The 27,168-nt window shown below is 39.3% G+C and overlaps 2 protein-coding genes across 3 annotated transcripts; one reads left to right on the top strand and one right to left on the bottom strand.

The window, feature by feature from the left end:
* The first annotated feature begins 1,955 nt into the window (after positions 1-1,955).
* On the top strand, positions 1,956-9,639 carry LOC136675987 (G-protein coupled receptor family C group 6 member A-like). Its single transcript, XM_066652823.1, has 8 exons — positions 1,956-2,194; positions 2,317-2,605; positions 3,038-3,429; positions 4,367-4,635; positions 5,938-6,044; positions 6,847-7,038; positions 7,196-7,319; positions 8,216-9,639. Exons 1-8 carry the CDS (start codon positions 1,983-1,985, stop codon positions 9,310-9,312), a joined length of 2,682 nt encoding a protein of 893 aa, XP_066508920.1. The 5' UTR covers positions 1,956-1,982; the 3' UTR covers positions 9,313-9,639.
* Positions 9,640-14,429: 4,790 nt separating this feature from the next.
* Positions 14,430-25,608, bottom strand: LOC136675524 (importin subunit alpha-6). Of its 2 annotated transcripts, none has more exons than XM_066652093.1 (14): positions 25,490-25,608; positions 22,687-22,816; positions 22,404-22,505; positions 22,046-22,145; positions 21,852-21,946; positions 21,473-21,604; positions 21,024-21,112; positions 20,405-20,504; positions 19,942-20,105; positions 19,573-19,651; positions 19,130-19,255; positions 18,730-18,857; positions 18,182-18,360; positions 14,430-17,506 (listed from the first exon to the last, which is right to left on the bottom strand). In XM_066652093.1, the coding sequence occupies exons 2-14, from the start codon at positions 22,813-22,815 to the stop codon at positions 17,319-17,321; spliced, it is 1,611 nt and encodes a 536-aa protein (XP_066508190.1). In that variant the 5' UTR covers position 22,816; positions 25,490-25,608; the 3' UTR covers positions 14,430-17,318. The 2 variants fall into 2 exon arrangements, with proteins under 2 accessions (XP_066508190.1, XP_066508191.1); XM_066652094.1 differs by having other exon boundaries at positions 25,554-25,586.
* Positions 25,609-27,168: the final 1,560 nt, after the last annotated feature.

The following is a 27,168-nucleotide window of genomic DNA, read 5'->3' on the forward strand; positions in this document are numbered from 1 at the left end:
ATGTGAAAACGTAAATGTACTTTTTAAAACAAAACTGTGCCTCTGCATTAACACAGAGGTGGCAGTGAATGAAAACACACACACACACACACACACACACACACACTAAAAGCAGTGAGAATGCACTGTTAAGGGTTGTGGGAAAAGAAGAATTTTTTCACTCCCCCATTCTTTTTTCTCAAGGGGATCAAACCTGCAGCTTTCTGGTCCCAAGCCATCTTCTCTAACACTCCCTGCGTGTATCTGACATTTATCACACAGAAAACGAGCTGGTATCTACAGTAAAGTGGTTAAAAGTGCACTTTGCAAAATGTGTGACTGATGTGTGTAAAATTGAAAGAAGTGAGTGTTTTACTGAGTCAGAAAGAACAAGGACACATAGTGTCTTTGATATAAAGCACTGAATAGCACCCCCTTGTGGAGCAGATCCTAGACATGAGTGAGTTTGTATGTGAGTGAGTTATAAACCAGTTCCATGAAGTGCTTCACACCTGAAGAATAAAATGTGTTTTCCTGCAATGTGTGGTGATAATATAGACTTAAACTCATGTTGTGAACATTTACCTCTACGTTATTCAACAACCCTTACTCCTTTCCTTCACCTTCACTCATCAGTGCTTCACACACAACACACAACACGGTCTTTTGCTTCCAATCTCCATTGGAATTTATATTTAAAAATCGAACCACTTCAAAATCATATTAAAAGAAGGGTAATGAAGTGACAAATCTCTTTTATCACTGGAATTGCTGGTGTTATGCTTTATGAATTTCATTCTTTTGCCTTGATGCTCCCTCGAGCAATAGTTCCCCACCTCACTCCTTTGGGAACCACACATTTTTACATTTCACACACATGTTAATACTTTATTTAGAGTTGACCTATAACATAAAATATCATATAAAACACAAATTATATTTCAGAGTCCCTGTACAGTTCACAATTACATTCACAATACACATTTCTCATGGGTAAAGCTAACACACACACACACACACACACACACACTAAATGCATGTGCATTAATCTTGAACAGCCACACAGGGGCGCTGCAGACTTAACCTATATAAGTTGTATACACATTTGTTCCAAATTTCATGTATAAAATATGGTTTGGTCACCACTGCTCACAAAAGTGTTATTTTCCACGTTTATTCTATATTCTCCTCTATTATTCTATATAGATATAATTCCATAACACACACAGCGTGACCCAATAACTATTTTACCATCTCATAAAACCTCTATCTGTTTCACATTTTGCAGAGAACTCATTGTTTGCACTGCAGCAGCATAATTTAAATAATTATTATAATTATGAGTATTATTATTTGTGCATAGGCACAATCCTCACTGCATTTTTCTGTGGAACAAATACTGAGCATATGTTAGGTGTTAGATGTCTAGAAATGTATTTAATCTAATGTGACCTTCAGACACCCAACAGGTACATATCCATTCATTCATTCATTCATTCATTCGTCCTGATCAGGGTCACAGTGGATCCGGATCCTATCCACATACTGTGTGATTGACTACGGGAGGAAACCCATTCAGAGACAGAGGAAACATGCCAAACACCTCACAGACCATGACCCGAGGCATTAATCAAAGCCAGGACCCAGGATCTCTGTGGACAAAGCTGAAACAATAAAAATAGACAAATATAAAAATATGATTCATTAATGAAATGCTGAAGCTCAAAGCACTTCAAATTAAAACCAGTTTAATCTTTGTGTCAGTGTGAAACGGAAGACTCTTTATGGGATATGAGGTGTGTTTGTGTGTGTGTGTGTGTGTGTGTGAGAGAGAGAGAGAGAGAGAGAGAGAGAGAGAGAGAGAGAGAGAGAGAGAGAGAGAGAGACCTCCTCAGGGTTTGTGTCGATGAAGAGGTGGAGTCATTAAGTGGAGAAGCACTCAGTTGGATAGGTGAGTGAGTCAGGTGAGACTCCAGTGAGACTCAAGTGAGAGTAGAGAGTAGATGAGAGTGGTTGCTATGGGTTACCCATCATTTTTGACAGTCCTGATGCTTCTGACCCTCTCAGAGCAGTTTAGCGATGTTTCTCTGAAAGACATGAGACGACCTGGAGCATCATCACCTGGAAACTTCATCATTGGGGGGCTGTTCCCCATTCACGCAGGTGTGCTGAAACCCAGCCGTCTTTCCCAGCCTCAAGAATTCATCTGCACTGGGTGAGTACCAGAGGTTACTCTCCTCACTGTCTCTTACTCCAGGTGTACATGAGCTAAGTTATAATTTGCTGAGTTTATTTACTTGTTTATTAATGGCTGTATTTATCTCTGATTGACCACAGCTTCAGTATATCCGGTCTGATACAATCCCTGGCCATGATCCATGCTGTGGAGACATTGAATACATCTCCCGTTCTGACCGATCTGGGCATCACTCTGGGCTACAGGATCCACGACACATGTTCGGACGTTACGACCGCTCTGAGAGTCACAGAGGACTTCACCCCGGAGAACTACTGCCCTCCCAACATGTCTGAATGTTCCCAAACCACCACAGCCGTAATCGGAGCTTATAACTCAGAGATGTCCATCTCAGTGGCCAGAGAACTGAGCCTGTATCTAATTCCGCAGGTACCGTCTCACAGTGGCCTCTAGAGAAAGGCTCCTGTATTTAATAAAGCCAAGTAAAAACTTCTTTATCCTATAGAGTTGAATTGTGTATGGTTTTAGAGAGTGTACTGTTTTCTGAGGAAGCCCTGTGTTTCAAAAAAAAAAAAATATATATATATATATATATATATATATATATATATATATGAGGGCATTTGTTCAGAAAATATGTAAAAATGAAATAAAAAACAAAGGCCCTAAATTGGAACCTTGTGGGACTCAACAAGAAAAATTCTTTCACACTGAGTGTGTATTTACATGTTTTTATATTTATATATACAGAAACTACCAACAAAACTTATTAATTGTTTCATGATTTAAATTTTGGGACATACCCCACTCTGCAAGCTGCTACCAAATATTAATATATTTGTTGATATATCCAACTCACAGGTCAGTTATGCATCCACTGCTGATATTCTGAGCGATAAAAGTCGTTTTCCTGCCTTCTCTCGAACGGTCCCCAGTGACATGCACCAGACCAGTGCTATGGTCAAGCTTCTCCAAAAAAATAAATGGACATGGATTGGAGTGGTCACCACTGATGGGGATTATGGCCGATCAGCTCTGGAGAGTTTTCTGTCTCAGGCTTTTCAGGCAGGAATCTGTGTGGCCTTCAGAGAAGTTCTTCCTGACTCTGTGACAAATGAAAAGAGGCTTGAGTCTGCAGTCAGTCGGGCCATTGAGACCTTAGACGGCAATACCAAGGTCAGGGTTGTAGTCTCCTTCACCAAACCAGAGCACATGAGGTGCCTTTTCAAGGCACTTCTGAAAAGATCACAGAGGTGAGTACAGCACTGGATTTGATAATAGTTCCAAAAACTTTTTTAATAATAGGATTCATAGCTTAAGTGTTGCTTGTCATTTGCTATGGTGTTCCAGGTGGTTGTTCAGGTGTCGTGTTTTTTTTATTTATTTTTTGGCATGGGTGCCATTTTGGTGACAAATGGTTTGATTTCAGATCAGATCTGGAGAGAGTCTCACAGCACTCGGAAGCACAGAAGCCCACCACCTCTTTGTGTCAGTGGGATAAAGGATCCCACAGTGCTCCATAATGAGGAGAAAAAACAGAGTTATCCTCTGTTAGCCAGATTAGCATTTTCATCATAGGATGTAAAACAATTAATGCATTAGACTTCAGTGCATTAGTTTGCTCTTGGAATTGAATCCGGGTGCAATATTATTATTTTTATAATCTGTGATATGCACTATGTATGGAGTATAGTACGATTTAGGACACAGAGCATCTACTAACTGACAGAAATGACCAGACCTCTGTAAATGAGTCGCAGAGCCATACTTATATTTCTTACATTTTAACATTTAAAAGTTGAGGATCAAAAGTGTTGAAAGAAACAATAGAAACATTTGAACAACACAGTTTTTATTTGAGTTATGTTTTTAAAAATGAGAAGGTACCAAATATGGCAGCTAATCTACACAGTAGCATCAGCTGCAACCCATGGCTTTCGGGTATTCCAGGTGGTTGCTAAGAATGTATTTGTTGCATCTTAGTGATATTTAACTACAAGTTCAACAGTTATTAATAACTGATTATATTGCTTTTTTTCATTGTTTACATATTATTTTAAATTCATCTTCAGGCACTGTACATACAGTTATTGTGCTATCTCTTTACACCAGAACAACTGATTTTCCCAGTTGGAGACCTGAAAGTACGTACATAACTTGATATGTAATTTGTGTCTACACTCTCTACAGTCCTGAGCAGAGGCTGTGGGTGGCTAGCGATAATTGGTCAACGTCTCAATATGTGATCACTCATGAGGAACTGAACAGAATCGGATGGGTCGTGGGCTTTTCCTTCGAGAGCAGAGATATCTCATCTTTTCAGGATTTTATAATGAACATGGACTTCACCAGAGAAGTTCAGAGGAACAGCTTCCTCCAAGAGCTCTCCACTTTGGCTTATAAAAACATGGGACAGGTTTACACAGTGGCAGATTTGCTGACTAACAACATAAATGCAGGTAAGCTTTGGAGAAACTATAACATCTTGACGCATGACATTTTCTTGATATGTATGAATATGTTTAGTTAAAGGAACACTGTAGTGTTTGGTATTTTTTAGTGCTGTTTAGCAAGATAAGAAAGAATTAACTAATCAATCGCTAACTAATACATTTGTTACGAATAATCACGTATCCTTCTTAAGACTGTTTTTAATAATGTATATTTAAATGTAAAATAAATGTAATCAATGTTAGGTCAACACAAGGGAATTATATTTATACTAGTATTTTCTATCGATTATAAAATGTAATCACAAAAATAAAATTAAAATGCTAGTACTTCCTTGTATTTTTAAGAGAGATAAATTTGTAGTGTGATATTTTTAATATCTATGTTGCTATGATTTTTAATACATATTTCAACCATAATAAAAGGTAATCTACCTTCTGAACTCTTCAGTAGTGGCGCTGTGTTCACATTGCAAGATAAATCTGCTAACACGTCACCAGATTCTGTAAAAATATTTAATTATGGGAGGATAGTGTAGCCTTTCATTTGTTTTATAAAATCAATACATTAAATTCCTGTGTGCATTAACATTAGTTAACGCATTAATTACAACAGCATTAGTATTGTTGTTTTGGGCTCTCCCTACAGTTACTAAGTGCACTTTTACAACATTGTCCTGAAATCAAGGGTGAGGGGGTGGGTACTGGGCTGATTTCCTATGCTACTTTTATAGTACCATAGTGTAGTTTCTGCACTGCTGAGCCCAGAGTAGCAACAACAGAGGCTCTATTCTCCCTGTTATATCTCAGTGGAGCATCACAATGATGTTGAAGCTGCAATTCTAAAGTAAAACTACTACCTAGTGTTTCTTTAATTCCACTATCATGAAATATCTTCAGAAATTAAATGTATTGCTCGGGAGGCCTTCCCTTTACTGCAGTAACAGCCTCTACTGAGATGGAAGGCTTTAGACTATATGTTGGGACATTGCAGTGAAGATTTGATGGTATTCAGGCACAAAAACTTTAGTGACGTCAGGTACTGATGGAGTTCTCTATCACACCTCATCCCAGTGGTAATAGATGGAGTTACATCACTCCAGAGAACACACTTAAAGTACTGACACTCGGCACTGAGCATTAGAAATGAGCTCATGGGCAGTTGATGTAGTAATCATTGATTTTTCTAAGGAGACTTTACAAACAGTTAAAGCAGTGGGTGCACCATAATTTTATTAGAAATAAAAAACCTTGCATTTTCTGATCACAATAATAATACAATATCATAATTTTACCCACGCCTCCTCACAGGGGACGTGTCCAGTATTGAGATGGCTGTAAACGCAATTGCTCATGCTTTGGCTAAATTATGCACGGACAGAAACTGTACTGTTCCTGGATCTGTTTATCCATGGGAGGTAAATATAATTTCATATATTTCTGTGAACGTATGAAGATTCATAATATATTAATACCTAAGGTATAATACATAGAGATAACCTGGTCTTCCACCAAACCGAGCTGTTTAGACTCACACCTGATTCGCAAACATCAATCAACTATGACATTTTTACTATTTAAAATGGATTGAAATTTGGATTGAAAAAGAGTCCACATGTTGATATTAACTTCAAATGAAAGGAGTCATGTGCTTTTAGATTTATTCTCCTGTTGTATTTCGCAGACTATTTTATTTGTATAAATTGTATAAATCTAATTAAATATTCAAACATTTTGTTTTTGACAAACATGAACACCTTGTGTCATTATATAAACGTTGCATAGTATTAAAATGGTCATTTTATTAAAAAATAAATTAAATAATTTAAAAAAATAAATGGTCTGAACCAAAACTCACACATACTTTGGATACAATATCATCCCCAAGAACAAATCTATGGACATGATTCTGCAGTGCATTTTCTGTGACGAATACCGAACAACGAATGCATTCGAATTTGCCGTTTTCAAACAACTTCATATTTAGTTCGTATGTTGTTGAATAAAATTGACAATTTTCATTTTTAATAGTAAACAACAATTACCATAAAATGACAAAAGTGCAGGCGAATGTTTAAAATCTGAAATAAAATATACGTTCAAAACACACACATTAAAAATGCTTTAAAACTTATTTGTAATCTTTAGACACACAACATCACAACATAGAAAAACAGAACTAAATAATTTTTTTTTAAATCCCAACCCTCTGTTTTCCAGCTGCTGCCAGGGCTGAGGAACTGCTCTTTTGAAATGGACGGCTTTACGTACACATTTGATGAGAATGGAGATATAAACCTGGGTTACCACATCTCTATGTGGAACTCAAGTGGACAAAGCATTAGGACAGTGAACGTAGTGTCTGTTTACAACCAGCAGAACAACAGCCTGACGGTCACTGACCTGCACCTAGTGAGTAAACAGCATTAGTGTATTATTATTATTATTATTATTATTATTATTATTATTATTATTACATTTGAAGGTTTTATCATCCCACTGTATAAATGTAAATATGTGTTAAACATCTCATGTCCCTCCTTGTCCTAATATTTCCAATCTGTCTCAGAACCTAACATCAAAGTGTTCGGACAGCTGTAACCCTGGTCAGTTTAAGAAAACCACGGAGGGTCAGCACATCTGCTGCTACGACTGTATCGACTGTGCTCCGAATCAGTTCACCAACAGTTCAGGTTAGTCTTGATATCTCTGTAACGTCTCCTTAATAACTCTATAGTTGCTCTTTAATAGTTACCTAGTGTCTGTCTCCTTACTATGTCTGTGGTTCTATCTAACTGTATCTGTAATGTTCTAGTGTCTCCTTAATAACTGTGGTTTCTCTTTAAAATCTTTCTAGTATCTCCTTAATGTCTCTGTACATTCTTCTTAATATCTCTCTAGTGTCTCGTTATTATCTGTGTAGTTTCTCCTTAAAATCTTTCTAGTGTCTCTTTAACATCTCCATACATTCTCCTTAATATCTCCCTAATGTCTCATTATTATCTGTGTAGCTTCTCCTTAAAATCTTTCTAGTATCTCTTTAACGTCTCCGTACATTCTCCTTAATATCTCTCTAGTGTCTCGTTATTATCTGTGTAGTTTATCTTTAAATTCTTTCTAGAATCTCCTGAATGTCTCAGTACATTCTCCTTAATATATTTCTAATGTCTCCTTAATATCTCTCTAGTGTCTCCTTAACATCTCCATACATTCTCCTTAATATCTTTCTAATGTCTCCTTAATATCTCTCTAGTGTCTCCTTAATAATTCCTCATTAATGTCTCTAATGTGATTCATTCATATTTATTTAATGTCGCTTTAATATCTCTGTTGTTCCTATTTAATATTTCTCTAGTGTCTCATTAATGACTCTGTACTTTCCTCTTAATAGTTCTCGTGTCTCCTTGTCTCTCTAGATTCTTAATACCTCTGTTGCTCCTCTTTAACATCTCAGTAATCTGTGATTAATGTTGTTCTAAGTGTCTCATATCTAACACTATTTCTTCTCATAGGAGATTCAGAGGTAAGTGTGCTGAGCTTATTTTAGACCGCAACATCTGGATTTAAACTGATGTATATTTCCTCTCAGACATGGACCAGTGCTACAGCTGTGACAGTGACCTGGAGTGGGCGGAGCCTGGGAGTTCATTCTGTAAACCCAAGACTGTGGAGTTCTTCTCCTGGACCGATACCTTTGCCCTGCTCCTGTTGTCTCTGGCAGCTGTGGGAGTGGTGGTGGTGGGTTTCGTGTCGTTTCTGTTCCTGTGGCACCGCAACTCTCCGGTGGTGAAGGCAGCTGGGGGACCCCTGTGTCAGTTGATCCTCTTCTCTCTGGTGGGCAGCTTCGTGAGCTCGGTGTTCTTCGTGGGGAGGCCCACAAACGTCCAGTGCAAAATAAGGCAGGTCCTTTACGCACTGAGCTTCACTCTGTGTGTGTCCTGTATTCTGGTGAAGTCTCTGAAGATCCTGCTGGCATTCCAGATGAAGCTAATGCACCAAAGTCATCAGAACAAGTTTTATAAGCCCTATGTTATTATCTGTTTGTGTGTATTAGTGCAAGGAGCCAACTGTACTTGGTGGCTCGTGCACTTTAGCCCTCACAGGACATACATAATCAACACCAACTCCATCCTAGAGGAGTGTCACGAAGGTTCTTATGTGGCATTTGGTGTCGTTTTGGGTTTCACAGCCCTGCTGGCACTGATCTGCTTCATCTTCGCCTTCCAAGGCCGCAAACTCCCGCAGAAATACAATGAATCCAAGTTCATCACCTTTGGGATGCTGATCTACCTCATGGCCTGGGTCATCTTCATCCCGATCTATGTGACCACCACTGGGATGTACCTTCCTGCTGTGGAGATGGTGGTCATACTCATTTCTAACTATGGCATCCTCAGTTGCCACTTTTTCCCCAAGTGCTACGCCATCATCTTCAGGAAGATGCACAACACCCGGGACGAATTCATGAAGAATGTGTACGAATACTCCAAAAAGACCACTGCCAGCTTAGGTGACCTGCTCTCACCTGAAGTGTACAAGAGCCTAGAAAGCTCCTACACTATATCCAGCCTCCCTCACCTCTTTCCTGAGAATACAGAGTCCAAAAAGACACCAGAATTCACACCGCCACCTTTCACGATCACAGAAAAACTCAAGCTCAAGCACAAAAGGTCATTAAGCATCTGAAAAGCTAAGAAACTTTATAAACTGTCCATCATCAGCTCAGGAACACGTGCCTTTCTGCCCTTAAAGGAATTATTTGGCAAAGTGACTGACCACAGTGTTTTAAAGGAACACTAGGTAGTAATTTTACCTTAAGATTGCAGCTTCAAAAATCACTGTGATGATTAACTATACTGGAATATTGAGAATGGAGCCTCTGCCATTGCTATTCTGGGTTCAGCACTGCAGAAAATGCACTATGTAACTTTTGGAGAAGGGTAGGATACCCAGAGCAAAAAAAAGAACCACCTCGCCCCCATTCCACTCTGTTCAGCGCTGTGAGGACCCCCACAGAGCAGGTGTGACGTGGTGGTGGATCATTCTCAGCGCTGCAGTGACACTGACGTGGTGGTGGTGTGTTAGTGTGTGTTGTGCTGGTGTAGAGTGGATCAGACACAGCAGTGCTGCTGGAGTTTTTAAACCCTGTGTCCACTCTCTGTCCACTCTGTGAGACACTCCTCCCTCGTTGGTCCACCTTGTAGATGTAGAGTCAGAGACAGTAGCTCATCTGTCGCTGCACAGTGTGTGTCGCTCGTCCTCTAGTCCTTCATCAGTGACACGGGACGCTGTCGGCTGGATGTTTTTGGTCGGTGGACTGTTCTCGGTCTAGACACTGATGGGTTTAAAAACTCCAGCAGCACTGCTGTGTCTGATCCACTCTACACCAGCACAACACACCACCACACTACTTCATTACTTACTGCTTCATCAGGGACTTTATATGTTCTGTTTATATTTTGTCACAGCGTGTATTTTCCAGATTAAAATTCTGATCAGCTCTTCATATCGAGATCCAAAAATTACTGAAAGGTTTATAGAAAATATATATTATTATATAAAAATGTATGATCTCCAGTGAAGCTGAGCACTTTATCTCCCTTCTCTGACCACTCCAAGCCTCCCTCTAAGCTGCTGTCACGTTTAATAAAGAAATTCCAGAAACTGAGACACTTTCTTGGCTTTGAGCCGAACAGATTTTTGAGACAACACTAGAAAGACGACACATACTGCCCATGGTGTTTCTCTAAACAATGACACACACACACACACACACACACACACACACACTGAAGCCCATTGTGTTCTCTCAGCAAGAAAACAGTTTCCTCTCTTCTCTTTCACAAGTATGTTATTAATCTGTCAACATTCATAACATATTTAATGACTTCCTTCTTGTTTCTACACTCTCACTGTTCACTCTCTGGGTTCCACTGACCACACGGATACGCTCTGTAGCTCTACAATTACAAACTGTAGTCCATCTTTGCTCTGAATACTTTCCTCCCCTTTTCCCCCTGTTCTTCAGTGCTCAGGACCCCACAGCGCAGGTATGATTTAGTGGTGGATCGTTCTCAGCGAGCGCTGCAGTGACACTGATGTGGTGTTGGTGGTGTGTTTATGTGTTTTGAGTTGTATAAATGTACATTTTGTTTAAACGATGTTTAACAGAAAACACACCACACTCCTCACAGACAGTCACCCGGAGGAAACCAACACAGACACAGGGAGAACACACCACACTCCTCACAGACAGTCACCCGGAGGAAACCAACACAGACACAGGGAGAACACACCACACTCCTCACAGACAGTCACGCGGAGCGGGAATCGAACCCACAACCTCCAGGCCCCTGGAGCTGTGTGACTGCGACACTACCTGCTGCGCCATAAATATCAAAAAATATTTTTCATCAGTTTTTTCCTTTTTTTCTTAAAAATGTATGAGGTTTTACATTATTATCTTTTTTTATTTGTTTATTTTTAAATAAACCCTCATTTCAAATTTGGTGTCTACATCATGTATCTTTCTTTTCATCATCTCATCTTTCTTTTTAACGTCACTTAAAGGAACATTATGTAAGACTAGCGTCTTTGGCTCCTGGGGCTCCCCCTAGTGTAAATCATTTTTACAGCACTGTTCTCTGTCCTCCTCCAAATGTTACATAGTGCAGTTTCTCCAGTGCTTAGCCTAGAGTAGAAATAACAACGGCTCTGTTCTCAGGTCGGTGAAGCCTCACAATGACTTTGAAAATGTTATTTAAAGGTAAAAATATTAGGTAGTGTTCCTTTAATGATACTCTTGATGTTTTGATGTTATTGTATTCTGTGTAGTTTCATAGGAGACAGAAGGAAGGCCAGTCCAGGGCCCACTCTCTCTGTCATTTTGAAGTAAGAATGGATGTGAGTAAAGCAGTTGGGATTGGTCTTTGGAACAGTAACGATCTGGACATTTCATATTTACTTTGGCCCAGAGAAAAAAAACGTTATACCCGAGCTTGGATTTCCTGAATAAAAACATAATCCCCTTAAAAGTACAGCCTTACACAACATTACCATAAGCCTTTAATAAACACATCAAAACTGATCGGATTGTTGGCCACGAAATTTGTAAATCTGTCCAAGTCCAACCCTGACGTTGTGTAAAAGTTAAAAGTTTTCATCCAAATGTCTTGGTGGAGCAGTGTGTAACGTGGTAATATTTACCCTGAGGACAGTAGAGGTTTTAGTGGTCATGAGAGATGGAGCATGAAATGTGAGATCCGGTGATGAGTATATGACCTTCACGCTCTCAGCATGTTCTTCCAGCTCAGAAATGATTAGGAGGGTGTTTGTGTTGTTGGTGTTTTTATTTTTTTTTTTTGAAGAGTATCACGGTGACATCAGTCAGGAATCAGATGCTGAGATGATTATCTCTGCTCTTCAAACCTGAACATCCAGTTTATTTCAGCTGAGACGGCCACGGCTTTGTTTTGCCTTTAGCTAAAAACTGCTGATGTAAGAGGAATACTGCAGCAAGGAGACTCAATGATAACTCTCCTACAGTTCAGAAGACGTGAGACACTTGTGTCCAGATAAAAACCATCAAGTTCTTTACAGCATCAGAATGGTGGAGTTCTGTCTTTTTTTCCAGCTGCAAAACGACAAACAAAAAAGTAGTATCTCAGCCAAGTGTTAGACCTCACTGAGATCTCCATTAAAACTGTGTGAAATACAGTGTGGTTCAAGCTGTAAAGCTGCAAATTGCTCATGGATCATAAAGCAATAATGAAAGCTGAAATGTGGAGAAGGTAAATATTTGTTAGGACTCCGGATACAGGCTCTGAGATGGACCGAGAGGCTGAGAGAGGCTTTTTACTGCGGCGAGAAATGATCTATCGATCTGTGAAAACAACTAATGGACTACATTATAGATACAGTTTAACAGTAAGAACTCTGAGATTAGGACCCTTCACATAAAAACACAAAGGTCCAGAAGTGGGAATTCAGAGTGGCCTGGACTCATCCTTTTAAAATAGTAGTGACTGCAGTAAAAGTAGGAAATCTTTTAAGGTGGAATGTTGTTTTAGTGAAAAGCCGACAGTAGATTTTGTGTGGTCACCGTTTAAACTCGAGGTGTTTAGTTTGTAGCACTCTCGGTATGCATTAATTCGTGTGAATTTGCAGTGTGGTCCACCTTAAGTAATATGTTTTGGTGGATCTTTTAAGGTGGACTGGTATGTTTTAGTAAGAAAGTGACTGTTCGTGGTTGATGTTTAAATTGCCTGTTATTTTCATTCATTAATTATCTGTAAGCGCTTATCCAGTTCAGGGTCGCGGTGGGTCCAGAACCTACCTGGAATCATTGGGCACAAGGCAGGAACACACCCTGGAGGGGGCGCCAGTCCTTCACAGGGCAACACACAATAGAGCAACATACTCATCTCTTTTCATGCTTTTTAACAATCAGAGATCTCTGCGCCGTCCATACGCCGCCGCATGACGAGAGTTTGGATGGATACACTTTGTTTAAAGTTTCCCCAGTTACAGAGCCAGGGCTGCATACAAACACCAGACCTTTTTCCAGCACACAATCAAACTGGAGAGCTAGCAAATGTAAAAGGTAAAAACATTTTATAAAAATTGTATTGGATTAAAATCATGAACATTACCTGTAAACTCTCAAAAAATCTCCTGAGGCTGAAGCAAATCTTTATATGTTTGGGAAACACTAACCCTTTAAAGCTGCTTAGATTCCTCTGGCAATCACACTATGTACTCCATACTGTATTAAAAGTGTTAATTATTTATTTTATTTTGAGAGAGAGAGAGAGCACATTAGAAATAGGTTACTACCTGTTAATTGCTTGCTTTCGACTAGAAAATACCTGCAACAAACCTGCAAAATCAATAATACGAGTTTGAATCTATGTTCCGTTTGCAACTGTGAGATAGAAAGGTAACTGTGAGATAAGGGAAACATTTTTTCCAGTATCCAGTTTAAAAATCTGTCCTGGTGGTTTGTTTTCACATGTTTACACTCACACATTAGTCATCAGTACCTTAGCCTTAAATGGGCCTTGACGAACATTTCATTGAAACCCTCTGCACAAAGCACAGCAGAAAAACACGAAGTTGCTGAAACTAGATACAACAAGAATTTCACAGCCTCCAGCAGGTCAGCGTGAAGCTGGATATACGAGAGAAACTTTGTAGGAGAGGGGCATGAATGTAGGTGGAAAAAAGGGGTAGGTAAAGTAGTAAAATACAGAATGATGAATCTAGCTTTAAAAAAATGTATTACGATGTATAGTCGCTGTATAAAAGGCCCTGGTTTGCTCAGTAAAGTTGCTACAAGTAATCTTTGTCCAGGTTATTTTGGAATATTTCTAATTGCAGTTTATTTGTTTATGTATTTTAATTATTTTGAAACACTCACATACTAGTCCTCACCATTTCCACCCATCACTGAGTCTCTTACACACACACACACACTTTGGGAGGCCAAACACGCATTTCTTTTGCAACTGCCACTAATGCAACCCCATTGAACAGCTTAACACTGAGAGGAATGCTAACTGCCCAGATCTATCACGTCAGCAAACAAACATATCAGCTAACATTAGCACAATGAGCACAGAGAGATGAGAGATGAAGGAGGGAGGGAGGGAGGGACACCCAGGGCAAAAAAAATATATATATATATATATTTTTTTTTTTTAACTGATTTTAATGGAATTTAATTGAAAAGTAGATGAGGAATTTTTTGTATATTGTACTAGTTTAGTTTTAACACTTTAAAGGGCAGCTGATGGTGTTCAGGGGGGAAAAAAAAGATAAAAGGAAGAAGGAAATTTAGTTTTTGTATCAATAGTTATTCATATGATATTCTGTTCTTCCGTGTCTTTCAACTCTGCACTTTCCTAGCTTTTAACTATTTGTATTTGTCTGATTTTCATTAAATGTAAACAGAAAGGTAAAGAGTTTATAAAACTACACAGAACAGTAAGTTATAGATACAGACTTTTACAATGATCTACACACGCTCTGGAAAATAATGACTAAGAGCATCACTGATGTCCACCTGCTCTAAAACTGGTCTAAAGTTGTCAGACGCGTCGATGAGTCACTGTGTTGATAGGTTTTACTTGTTGTCTGTGACACACTTCATTACAACAGTAAAGTCAGAGACACCGTCCCAGCCTCGCTATGAGACTCAAACACTGTCTGACTTCACAGCGGTCACACACTGAACTTAAAAACCTGGGGGCAGTGGAACTGCAATTCCAACCGTGACGTCTTTAGAACAATGAAGACATTTTAATATCTGTAACAACTGCATTTATTGAGCTGCATTTAAACAAAGGCCTGTTATTCTCAAAGTTTTTCCAGGGTTTTGTGCATTTTGAAGGGCGGCATACATTCAGATTTCATCAAAAGCCTCAGCTACTGCCTTTTCCGTTTGCTTTAACAGCTTATAACAACTGGAATGAGCTGAAGCAGCATTTATATCCAGGACTAACCAATCCAACATGAGTTCCTGACCTCCTATGAGGCCTAAGGTCACAATGTCCAATGCCATGAGTGGTTCTCCAATACTTTTGGCATAATTCCGGAGTCAGCATCTGACAACGCTACATTTGATGAGGTTGAATGCCACTCAGTTCTCACAGCAAGTGTTCCAACACCTGGTCCAAAGCTTTCCCAGAGGAGTTAACTATCACTGCAGTGAAGAACACACTCCAGATTAACGTCCTACAAGCAGGTGTCCACAGACGCTGGACACAAAGAGCAAAGCCAATCAGAACACACATTCTAACCCGTGTAAAGTGTGTCTTCTCTCGATGTGTAAAGAGAACATTTTATTTGTTCCATGTCATTTTACACATATTTTTAAACATTCTTGAGGGGAGAAAACTTGACGTCCTCTACACGGCAGATTGGTACCAATGTCGACTTTGAAACATCAAATAAAATAAAATAAAAAACTTTCTCCGATGAGGAGAGTGGGAGAAAAAAAAAAAACGCAAATCCAAACCTGAAAAAACACTGTACAAACATGAGAAATATTAGAAAACTATACACCATCGAGTTAAATGTGCTTGTTTTACAATCGCCAATGTTGTGTTATTGTTATTTTTGACACAGATCGTTCAGATCTGTTAGCGGAAGCCGGATTTCTCAGGTGAAATGAAGGAGATCTCAGGTTTCCGTGAATCCAGAGCAGACCGAAACGAGAAGGTGCTCAGGAAAACGAGAACAAACAGAACCCGAGAGAGGCCTGAGATTGAAGAGAGCACAGACAGAGGTTTCTAAACCAGAGTAAGGTGGGTAGTGGGTGGACATTTATCAGGTGTTTGTGACATGTGGATGAAATACAGTTCAAAGCAGGAGAAAAGTCTTGCCCCTGTGTTAGGTTCGAGTTCAGGTTTAGTATATTATCCTGGATCAACTTCTTGTTTATTCACTGAATATGTAAATTCCAGTCCAGGTTTCAGAGCCAGTCTGAGTCTTTTCTGCCTTTAAACATGACTCAAAGCCAATGGCAAATGATTTGAGATTTTTGTTTTTTTTGTTTCCTGAAACAGATAAACACAAGAAGACCCCAAAACAAAATAAAATAAAAAATATTAATGCTCCCAAACAGTTCCTCAGAAAGCATGAGGAAGAATGGAGACACCAAACAGACTGCATTTAAATGGTCAGCAAGTGACGGATATTTAAATAAAGATGCACCATAGCGTTTGGTAAACTCCTGACCACACACACACACAAAGGAGAAGTTTCAGTCACAATAAATACAACTCCAGAAGCTCCTCCACTCCGATAAAGTTCAGAAGCACGAAAGCCAGTGCTGATATTTTAGTCCAAGGCGAACTTTAAAAAAAATAATAATAATAAATTTCACAGGACACCAGAAAGAGTCACAAACAGGATAATCATCAAAGACGTTTGTTTGTTTTTTCGTTTGCTTGTTTGTTTGATAGCATCAGACTGTTTTGTGTGTGTGAGATCACACCGACAGGAAGTGTCTCACTTCAAACCCCTTTTGCCCATGCAAAGTCAATTTCTCTCTTTTTTTTTTTTTTACAGTCTGTAATAAATCACCAGTGTGCACTTCAGGGGGGAAAGAAAAGAAAGGAAAAAAAAAGCAGGAGAAAAATCTACCGTCAGCGCTGACTATTTCCAATCACTTTTCTTTTCTTTTTGCTGATGATCATAGAGGTAGTTTCACATTTCCAAAGGGATATGGAGATTTGTTTCCTTTCTCTTTTTTTTGGGTCACCAGTGCCAATGTCTAATAATAATAATATTATTATTTATTTATAATAATGATAATAATTATAATAATAATTATTTGAGGGGAAAAAAAAAAGGATAGAGGCTCAAAAACAAAAGACAGTCTATGTGAGATAGGGCAGAGCTCACAACTGGATAAATTTGCTTATGCTCCATCAGAAAGCTTCCTGGACGTTTTCCATACTCATCCACACACTGAAAAATAGAGGAGTGCTGCTGGAGCCACTGCAAAGGATTTTGGGGCCTTGGAGATGTTTCAGCAGTTCCTTTCTCATCCAGAAGGATAGAGAGAGAGAGAGAGAGAGAGAGAGAGAGAGAGAGAGAGAGAGAGAGTGTGTCACGATTCCATTCCAGAAGCAAAGCTGGGAGTTTTTGGAGCAGGTTTTAACTTGTTAAACAGGGTTAGAGCTGGGTTAAAGCTGGAAGCCCTCCATAGGCCCCTCCTGCTGCTGAAAGATGTACTGGCCCTGGTTCTGATCCACTTGAGGTGCAATACTGGCATCTTCCTCCTCCACTCCGAAATAATGCTCAATCAAGTCAAAGGCCTTCTGGTAAATCTCCTGGTTCTCGTGGCTCTGGAGGAACTCTATCTTATCCAGACCTGTAAATAAGACCACGAAATTTAATACTGTCAAATGAGTTGTGAGTAGAAATCAAATCAAATTTATTTGTATTGTGCTTTTCACAACCTTACAGAATTCCAGTAAAGAAAGTTTTAATACGAAACATTAAATCCCCAGGTGAGCGAGGCCAGGGGCAACAGTGGCAAGAAAAAGCTCCCTCAGAGCTGAGGAAGAAACCTTGGGAGGAACCAAGGCTCACACAGGGGACCTACCCTCATCTGGTCAAACTATCTACAAATTATTGACAAAGAGGTCCCTGAACCATCACATATGTCTGCTGTTATGATCATGTGTACTGAAACAATCATAGTTTAATAATAGATAATGAAAGCAATGATGATGGTGATAATAACAACAACAGTAGTAGTAGTAGTTGTAGTAATAGTTAGGAGTCCATGAAAACATCAATGTAGAACACTGCTGCCCTCTAGTGGAAGGATGCAATAGAATAATCCCTATATATTCAGTATCACCAACAGGAGAGAGAGGGGTGTGGGAATGCTAAAAAAAAAATAAGTATTTTTAACTGAATTAATAATAATAATAATAAACCATCTTTGTAACAATAGCATCTCAGTAATTTTAATGGTGGAAGAATTCTGAGATACTTAGAAGAAAGGAAGCAAAACTTAAATGTGTGTGTGTGTGTGTACCATATGCCTCCTCGATGAGGGCGCAGTAAGGGTTAATTCCGGTGCCGTTCTGTTTTGATTCCTGTTCTCCAAGCCTCAGTATGTTCTCCAGTCCGTTCAGGGCCACCTGCACAATCTTGGAGTCCATCACTGTCAATAGGTCACACATCGGCTTAATGCAGTTCAGAGAGACCAGGTACCTGTACCACACACACACGCACACACACACACACACACAAATATTAAAGATAATCAGAAACATTCACAATATGCTGGACCTCATCCAAAATTCCTTTCTGAAATGAAGAGAATTAATCAGGAGTTTGTTCCTGTTTGCTACAGGAAAAGCCCCTAGAAATGAAAACAATGCTGCGAAGACTGGACCTCATCCACCCTGAACATTACTGATGTTCAATGATTAGTTCTGAATCACAGTTCCTCCCAAAAATATTGGATGGACTGCAATCTCTCTGGAGACCATTGTAACTCTCTAGCCCACATTTCACAGCGGGCATGGTGACCATATGTGCAGAACCTGTTATGATTAGATAAGGAAGAGCTATGGTGACCTGATTTGATCTGGAGTGCCCCCACTGGTGGCATTAGTTATCGCCCAGGCTGCTTCTTTCCTGGTACGAAACTCCGCCTTCTGCAGGATCTCAATCAGCACCGGGAAGATGTTGGCATCAATAACCGTCTGAAAATAAAGATTAAAATAAAAATATAACTGAAAAACATGAAACAACTTCACACTACATTGCTTTTCCAGCGGCCACCAATGCATCTTCATCATCGGTGCTCAACACACTCAGAGGAGAACACTAAAAAGGCCAAGGTCTACTACGTCAGATACAGGTTAGAGAGAGGGTGAGGCTGGACCATAGCATTTTTAAAGGCCAAGTTTTCCAGAGATGGGATTGGGTATTATCGTGTGGAGTATATAAATGTGTGCATATTTTGTGTGTGTACCTGTATCTGCGCTCTGTTTCCGGCTGTGATGTTTGACACTGTCCAGCAGGCTTCTTTTTTAATGGACTCTTTGGGGCTGCTAAGCAGGTGGAGTAGGCAGGGTAATGCTGAGCAGTTCAGGATCACCTAGAGCACAGAGACACTGTAAATATAGTCTATAAATCTGTTATTAACACCATGCCAAAATCCCTACAGTCGCCTCGAACTCTGAAGCTTCTTTATGTGGTTTCTGACACAGTGGTTTCACCTAATGATAGATTGATGCAAGAGGAAGAAACGGCTATACTTCATTTAAACAGAAAGTATTATGTTTTCCGAATGCTTTAACAATGAATTGTGCTTATTATGAATAAGGACATGAGCTAACAAGCTAAAAAAAGTTTAATCCCAGATTGACTAAAAAAGTCTAAAAAAAATATAAAAATAAACAAATATGTCTTCACCTGGGTCTGAATATCGTCTCCTGTTACAATATTCCCCACTGCCCTCAAAGAAGGTGAGACCACTTTATAATCGCTGTGCCTGAAAATTAACAGCGAAAGATCATGTTAAGAGAAATTATATATTGCCCTTTATTTCTATTTAGACACAATACAACAAATAAAATACTTTTGTTGGATTAGAGAAACATTCTGATTAATCAGAATAAAATGGGCTGTCATTACACACACAGCAGTGGGCAGCCAAACCGCACCCAGGGAGCATTTGGGGGTTCAGTGCTTGGCTTGGATGTTACTGCCAGTCCTGGGGATTGAACCATTAGGCCAACGCTCTGTGTGTGTTTGTGTGTGTGTTTATTAATAGTGTCTCACATGAGCAACTCCACCAGTCTGCGACACACTCCTGAGTCAATAACAGCCTGTATTTTGTCGTTGGGACCGTCGGACAGATATGATAACGCCCAGCAAGCATCTGCCAGAACATCTGGATCACTGCTGAACAGCAGCCGGGACAAAACACTCAGACACGGAGAAACCTGCAGCAAATTAGAGAAGATGCTAAATTATTTATTACATTATTTAAACATCAAAATGAGGGTTCAGCACTTCCCACTCAGTCTGACAATTGCACCACAAGTCTACACTAATTTTTGCTTTTAAAAATATTTAATTTATACAGAAGCAAACATGAGAATATTCATTTATTCTTAAAGTGTCGGCAGCTGTTCCTAAAAGAATGACTATATTTATTCTTGGGAAAAACAAAGGGGGTGCATTGCCCTGTACACGTCTGAAAAAGGAGACATCTTCCTCATTGATAACCGAATATACTCACCTTTGCAAAGTCTGGGGGAGGGTTTTTGCCTCTGCACAGATTCGACAGAGCCCACACAGCATTACGGGTTGTGGTGAGACGGTTAGACTTTGCAAGTAACCTACACAGACACACACACACACAATTTGAGACCATGTACACCCCATCTACCTCAGTATCTGTACATATCTCTACAGCGGTTTAAATACATTACAGTAGAGCTGTTGCTATCAGTGAACCCAACTATTTATACAGCACTTCAAGTGCAGTCAATTGTCTTTCTATAATCCATATTTATTATTTCTACAATATATTAATTTAATACGTATTCATTTCTTGAACTAAGAAATTAAAAGTGTATTGAACTGTCTTTTTCTAATAATTCCGCTACTATTTACTCATTCACTGAACGATCCCTGGATTAGGAACATCTACTTGTATCTAAATTCATTATCCATACTTTATCTGCATTCACCCTGTTCTTCAATTACCAGGACCCCCACAGAGCAGGTGTGATGTGGTGGTGGATCATTCTCAGCGCTGCAGTGACACTGACGTGGTGGTGTGTTAGTGTGTGTTGTGCTGGTGTAGAGTGGATCAGACACAGCAGGTATGCTCAAGTTCAGTGTATAATACGCACTGTGTCAGGGAGGGTAGAATACCGCAGTTCAGGACAAAGTCTCTGCACTCTGCATTGTCTCCTGCGATGTTACCCAGTGCCCAAACAGCCTAAAAAACACACACATTTCAACACAAATACCAGAGATTAATTCATATTATAACAAAATAATAACTGAAAAATCAAGATTCAGCTTGTCAAACTTTGTGCACATTTTAGCAAATAATCTAAATGGGTTCCAAACAAAATAATTCCACATATGGCTTGGATATTAAACATGTTAAAGCAAGCTTCAGTACATTAGCAGTGTAATGGTTTACTGCCATTTAATTCTGTTCTATTTGGAGGTCCATAAGAAGTGATATTTGTACTGGATTTGATGTGTCTTACTTTCATGAAAACAACACAAATATTATAAAAAAGAAAAACCCTGAAAAATCTGAAGGAGAGTACTAAAAAGCTCAGGTCACCTGCTCCTGCACATCCTCATACTCAGAGTTGAGCAGTTCAATGAAAATGGGCACAGCTCCGGTCTCTATCACCACTTTCGTGTGCAGAAACGTCCCTGAGGCGATGTTAGTCAAAGCCCAGGCCGCTTCAAACTGTCCACAGCACAAAATAATTCAATTAAACATGAACATAATTTCACTTGGATAACACACAAAAAAGTAGCTATTATTTTGAGAATGTAGTAATAATCTTAAAGAAATTTGCTCACGTGTAACTATTAATATTTGTAAAATGTTTTTAAAATGTTTTTTTTTTTTAATGCTGGAGTAATGTAACATTTAACTGCGGTGACTGCTTTAATTAGCTATAATCAGATCGGAGCCTTCCCAGAATTCTCACCTGAAGGGTGCAGTTGTCACTTCTCTTCAGGAACTCCACAAACCTGCTGACCACCCCTGGAGTGAGGATCACCTCATCGATCGGTGGGTTCGGCTCTGTCGAGAGTTTATATGAAACGATTAGTTACGGGGAGTTTAGATGAGAGTTTATTTCAACACAGTGATCAACAAATCACCAGAAAAATGAGTCTGAACCTTTAGAGAGTAGTTTTCTGAACTTCTGGGTGGCTATGAGCTGCTGGTCAGGGTCATCAGAGAAGATCATCTGAATCATATCTTGAGTTATAACTCCTTCCTGTTAGAAATTAACAAAACGATACATAAAAAGGTCACATATTCATCAATGATTTTTAAAAATAAAGCAAATAAGTCTGAGTGTAGAAGATATGGGATAGAGGAATGGGATAAGATGGTGTGAAATGGGGGAATGGGATGAGGTACTATGGATAGATCGGATTAGACTGGAAGGGCACCACATAGATATAAAAAAAAATACAGAAATAAATAATATATTAACATTATTATTAACCACTGGAAGTAATAACACACTTACCCCAGATACGGGGACAGTGGAGCTGATGTCTGGATCCTGAATGGGACACTCCAGCATTGACTCATCACCCGGTGGCACGCACACATTCCTCCTCTTAAACAACTGGAGTTAAAGAAGGAAGAATATTAATCATCTTGTCTCACACTAGCTTTAAAACCACATCACATTTTATGGACATTTCTCCAAACATTAAAATTAACCTATGTCAACCATCCAAAGCATAAATAGTAGTACCCATGTAGGCTAAACTTAATAATTAGCATGACAATGTTTAACGATCTACCTGTTCTTCTCTCTTCTGTTTCCGCAGCTGAATCCCTTCTTCTTCTCTCCGTCTCCTCATCTCCTGTGGATTCAGGGCCTTATTCTTGTAGCTCTTCATTCGATAGTTGTCTTTACCTGGGCTCGCCATTCTGCCATTTGAATGAATGAATAAATAAGTAAATATATTTTGCACGATGTATTTCCTCTATCATACAGTGCCATCATAAAGATGGATAATTAGTTGTGCATCACCAGTCATCTCTAATGGTACTGAATTGAGCCCTATCACTCCAGAGAAAGAGTTTCCCTGTTCCAGGTCAATGCTGTGTGAGTACGGTGAACTCAGGTTCATGTGCAGCTGCTCCAGAGCATCACACCGTATCTTATGCTTTTGCAAGGAGATGATACACAGTGAGTCCACAAAGGATTCCGCTTAAAGTGGCTCCGATTGTAAAGGTGCTCATTATATGATATTGTTTACATATATATAACCATAGATAATCGCATACATAAATGTATAGCACAGTTATTTCCAAATACACTAAAATCTGTCTAAACATAATGCACTAATAACTAGCAGATGCCTCAGAGATTAACTACAATTCTGTAGATCCATTCTGATAGAAAAAACTAGCCAAGTCAGAACCTCAGACAATTCAGAACCAAAATGAGATTAAATACAGAATATTAGCTTAAAAATATTTACATCTGCTCATGCAAACTTTCTCCTACATTTAAATGAATGCATCCGGAGTGTGTTCCTCTTTGCAGCCGTAACAGCTTCTACATTTCTTGGAAGAGTTTATGTTAAACGTTGGAAGATTTATGTGATTCCTGAGGATTTGTAGGCATTCATTAACCCACACCTGGCACTGGGCATGGTGCCTATAACCTTCCGTACGTACTGCAGACATCACCTGTCCAGAAATCTCAAGTTATTTGTGTGTTATTTGTATTTTGTTTGAAACGGCTGGAACCCACTTCTCATAAAGTGCTGCTGTGGCCTGAAACAATGCCCATCTCTAAGTAGTTGGTAATTTATTCAAATTCTGCCTGGAGATCCACAGCATTGTTTTGTTTATCTGCTCTCTATTTCCTTCAAGACCAAACCAATCATCTGCTGATGTGCTCGATTAAAAAAAAAAAAAGAATGGAGTGGGGCTTAATACGCCATCTACTTGTCTTCTTCACTCTAGTCCCATGTCCCCCTGTACTGTGATGGCCAGGACTCCTACAGGAGCACCAAAGAACAGGTACTAGTGGGTGGTGGATTACTCTCAGTGCGCCAATGTCTCTGATCATGTGGTGTGTTAATGTGTTATTGTAGGTTGCACTTAGGTCTGTAACAATAATGGCATTATCAATTTATTGTACATTTTCTGCCCTGTTTGCTTACATAAAACTAAACATCACCAGTATTTTAGCTGTTCCTTCTGTTTATTCTCTGGTTTTCTCTGTTCTGGAGCCTTATGTCACTTTATTTAAAAGCCGTGGTTTTGTTTTATTGTTGGTTTATTTATTTGGGACATTTTGCTATATGTTCCAATTCTAGCGTGTCCATACAGTAAATAAATAAGCTCTTGCTAAAAGCTCATTGCTCTTTAAAAGGGATGTAAATACTTTAATATGCTCTTATATTACAATTACATTAGCGCCATAAAATGGCCTTAATATGACAATAATATAACTTATCACAATTATTTCTGGGGCAATATCTCACTCACAGATATGGCTATCCTGACAGTCCTAGTTACACTGGTACAAGTGGATGAGACACAGCAGTGCTGCTGAAGTTTTCAAACACCTCAGTGCCACTGCAGGCCTGAGAATAGTCCACCATCCAAAATAACCAACAACGCCCTGTGACCTCTGATAAAAGACAGGAGGATGCCTTACACAAACTGTGAAAGAACAAATGAGTCGCTCTTTCTCAACTCACATCTTTAAACTGGACCAACGAGGTAAGTGTTTATAAATAATAACAGACTAGAGAGTGAGCTGATATGGTGTTTAAAAACTCCAGCAGCACCACTGTGTCCATCACCACGTCAGTGTTAGTCCAGTGCTGAGAAATGACATACCACTCAAATTATACCTGACCTACAAAGAGGTCATTTTAATGTTATGATTATCCCTATTTCTTTGGTGTTTATAAAGATGGTGTCGTTTTGCTCCATCACACACTCCAAGGTTCCTAACACCACTATGAACAACTCAGTAAGCTTCTCCAGAACGTCACATTTCAAAGCAGCACATACAGAGAATTTCTGACCATTTTAAATGGTGGATTTCCCCTTTAAACTCTGGCATATTAGTTCAAGGCTAGTTGGCTTAAACATAGCAGCCACACCGCCGCTCGATTTCTCCGGCAAGGATTAAGACTTTAAGCCCTTTAACAGTAGTAATTCTCAATCTAGATCGTTTTAGTCTAGCATTGGGTTTACTCTAGGTCTGGAAATATGAGCTTTAATTGTTTGTTATTTACAAAAACTGCTAAAAATTGTTGCCTACCAACTGCTGCGTGGATAGTAACGTTATAGTGTAGTAGGTGGGGCAAGTTCCACTAATATCCCACCGTTTCAGGGGCCGGTGTGGAGCCAGAGAAGGTAAAATACACCACCAGATATCTTCTAAAAGCTCAAATTAAATTGAAACCACAACTAAATGTAAAATGTGTCCGTTTCTGCTGGTTTCTTCTCCTAAATCTGCCCGCTTTCCTCGCTACGTCACTTCGCCTCTCCTCTCAATTTATAGCGGGAATAAACCCCCAAGTCACTCATATAGTGGCCTTAAATCCACACAAAATACGAGTCGAGTCTCACCTGAACGCTCTAAGCCAGTGGTTTATGCCTGATTTACTCCTTTTCCGTGTTTTATTTGCTTTACCTTCCTCCCGACCTCCTTTCCGATTCACTCCGGCTGAGGAGGGCAATATGGCGTCCACAGTACTGATATGTAGTTCGGAAAGGTATCGACTCTTAGTGTCGACTCCCTCAGGTAAACATAAAAGAGTCGGCTCCCACGGAAAAAGTTATTTTTATTGGAGTATTTTTTTAATCTCTTAGTTATTGTTGCAAAATTCCTCACACTTTCAGTATTTTACATACCTGGTAACAACCTTTAGTTGAGGTTAAGGCTTTAAGGAGGAGGTTTTACTGGCCAAAGTTGCTCTGGTCTTTCAAATGTATTTTTAGTTGTCAAATTTATTTTTTTTTAATTTAATGACACCCTCCACTGCAAATCAAGCATATAACCTTAGTCAATGCGGTGTTGTTAATATGCTGCAAGGCTTGTCATAAGTGAAATACGCTACGCTATGGCTGAGCAGGAACATCAGTTTTCCAAAGATAGTTTCAAAAACACAGATTCAGGGTTTTATTACATCCCAAATCTGAGGAACCAATCCTGTCCACTTGTGGGGTGGAGCTGTCACTCTAAAGGCAATAGGTGGAGGAGAGTGAAGAGATGGAGATTAATATATTACAAATCCCTAGATTTGCACATACTGAATGAAAGGTAGGCGGCATGGTGGCACAGCACGTAGTGTCACAGTCCCACAGCTCTAGGATCCTCGGGTAGTGAGCTCAAGTCTCAATCCAGGTGACTATCTGTCCATAGGGTGTGAGTGAGTGTGTGTCACCCAGCTCTGAAGGACTGGCGCACCCAACAGGGTGTGTTCCTGCCTTGCACCCAGTGATTCCGGATAGTCTCCCGGCCCTGAACTGGATAATCTCGTACAGACACTGAATGAACGAAAGGTGTAGATTTACACACAAAACACTTTTAAAGCATTAGGGGATTTTTTCCCTTTGGCAATAGCTAGTAAATATTTGATGAACAGAGCTTTGTTTTTAACTGATGACTGGAAGAAGACTTTAAGTAACAGGCCTGAACATTGAAATTTCATTGTGACCATGAACCTCAGTATATTAAAAATCACAGTTACAACCAAAGAAAAATAAGAACATTCCTTCTTCGAAAGACATTCATTATTTCACTCTGTTGTATCTTTATAGTTTCATTTAATTACATTTTTAATAATATCCATTTTTGTTTTAGCAGATAAATAGAATGCATATTCAATAAAAACTGGAATACTGTACAAAGTAGGATTTCTATTTAACTAAATCATTAAGCCCAAATTTAAACATGTACAATAGGGAAAAACAGATTGGCATTTCTATTGGGCAGCCCACAGCTCTGGGCTTAATTTTTTTTAGATAACTCGGTAAGTAAATCCATATTCCACAGAGCAAGAATCCTCTCTTAGCAAAATAGCCTTTTCCCAAAACCCGTTCCTACTGGCTGACTTATATTTGGGCTAAAGTTGTCAATCTAAATCCTGCTTTGTGGGAAGAGTCGACTCATTTCTGAGCTGAATCAATTGTACTGATTCACTGGTTACTGGGGTTATGTCTCAAATCGCTCCGAATTTCCTACAAATCTATTCAGAAACTATTAAATCTACGCCCACTGTTAGATATTGCGCCTTAACACACTA

This window comes from Hoplias malabaricus, chromosome X1 (assembly GCF_029633855.1).
Source record: "Hoplias malabaricus isolate fHopMal1 chromosome X1, fHopMal1.hap1, whole genome shotgun sequence".
Lineage (NCBI taxonomy): Eukaryota > Metazoa > Chordata > Actinopteri > Characiformes > Erythrinidae > Hoplias > Hoplias malabaricus.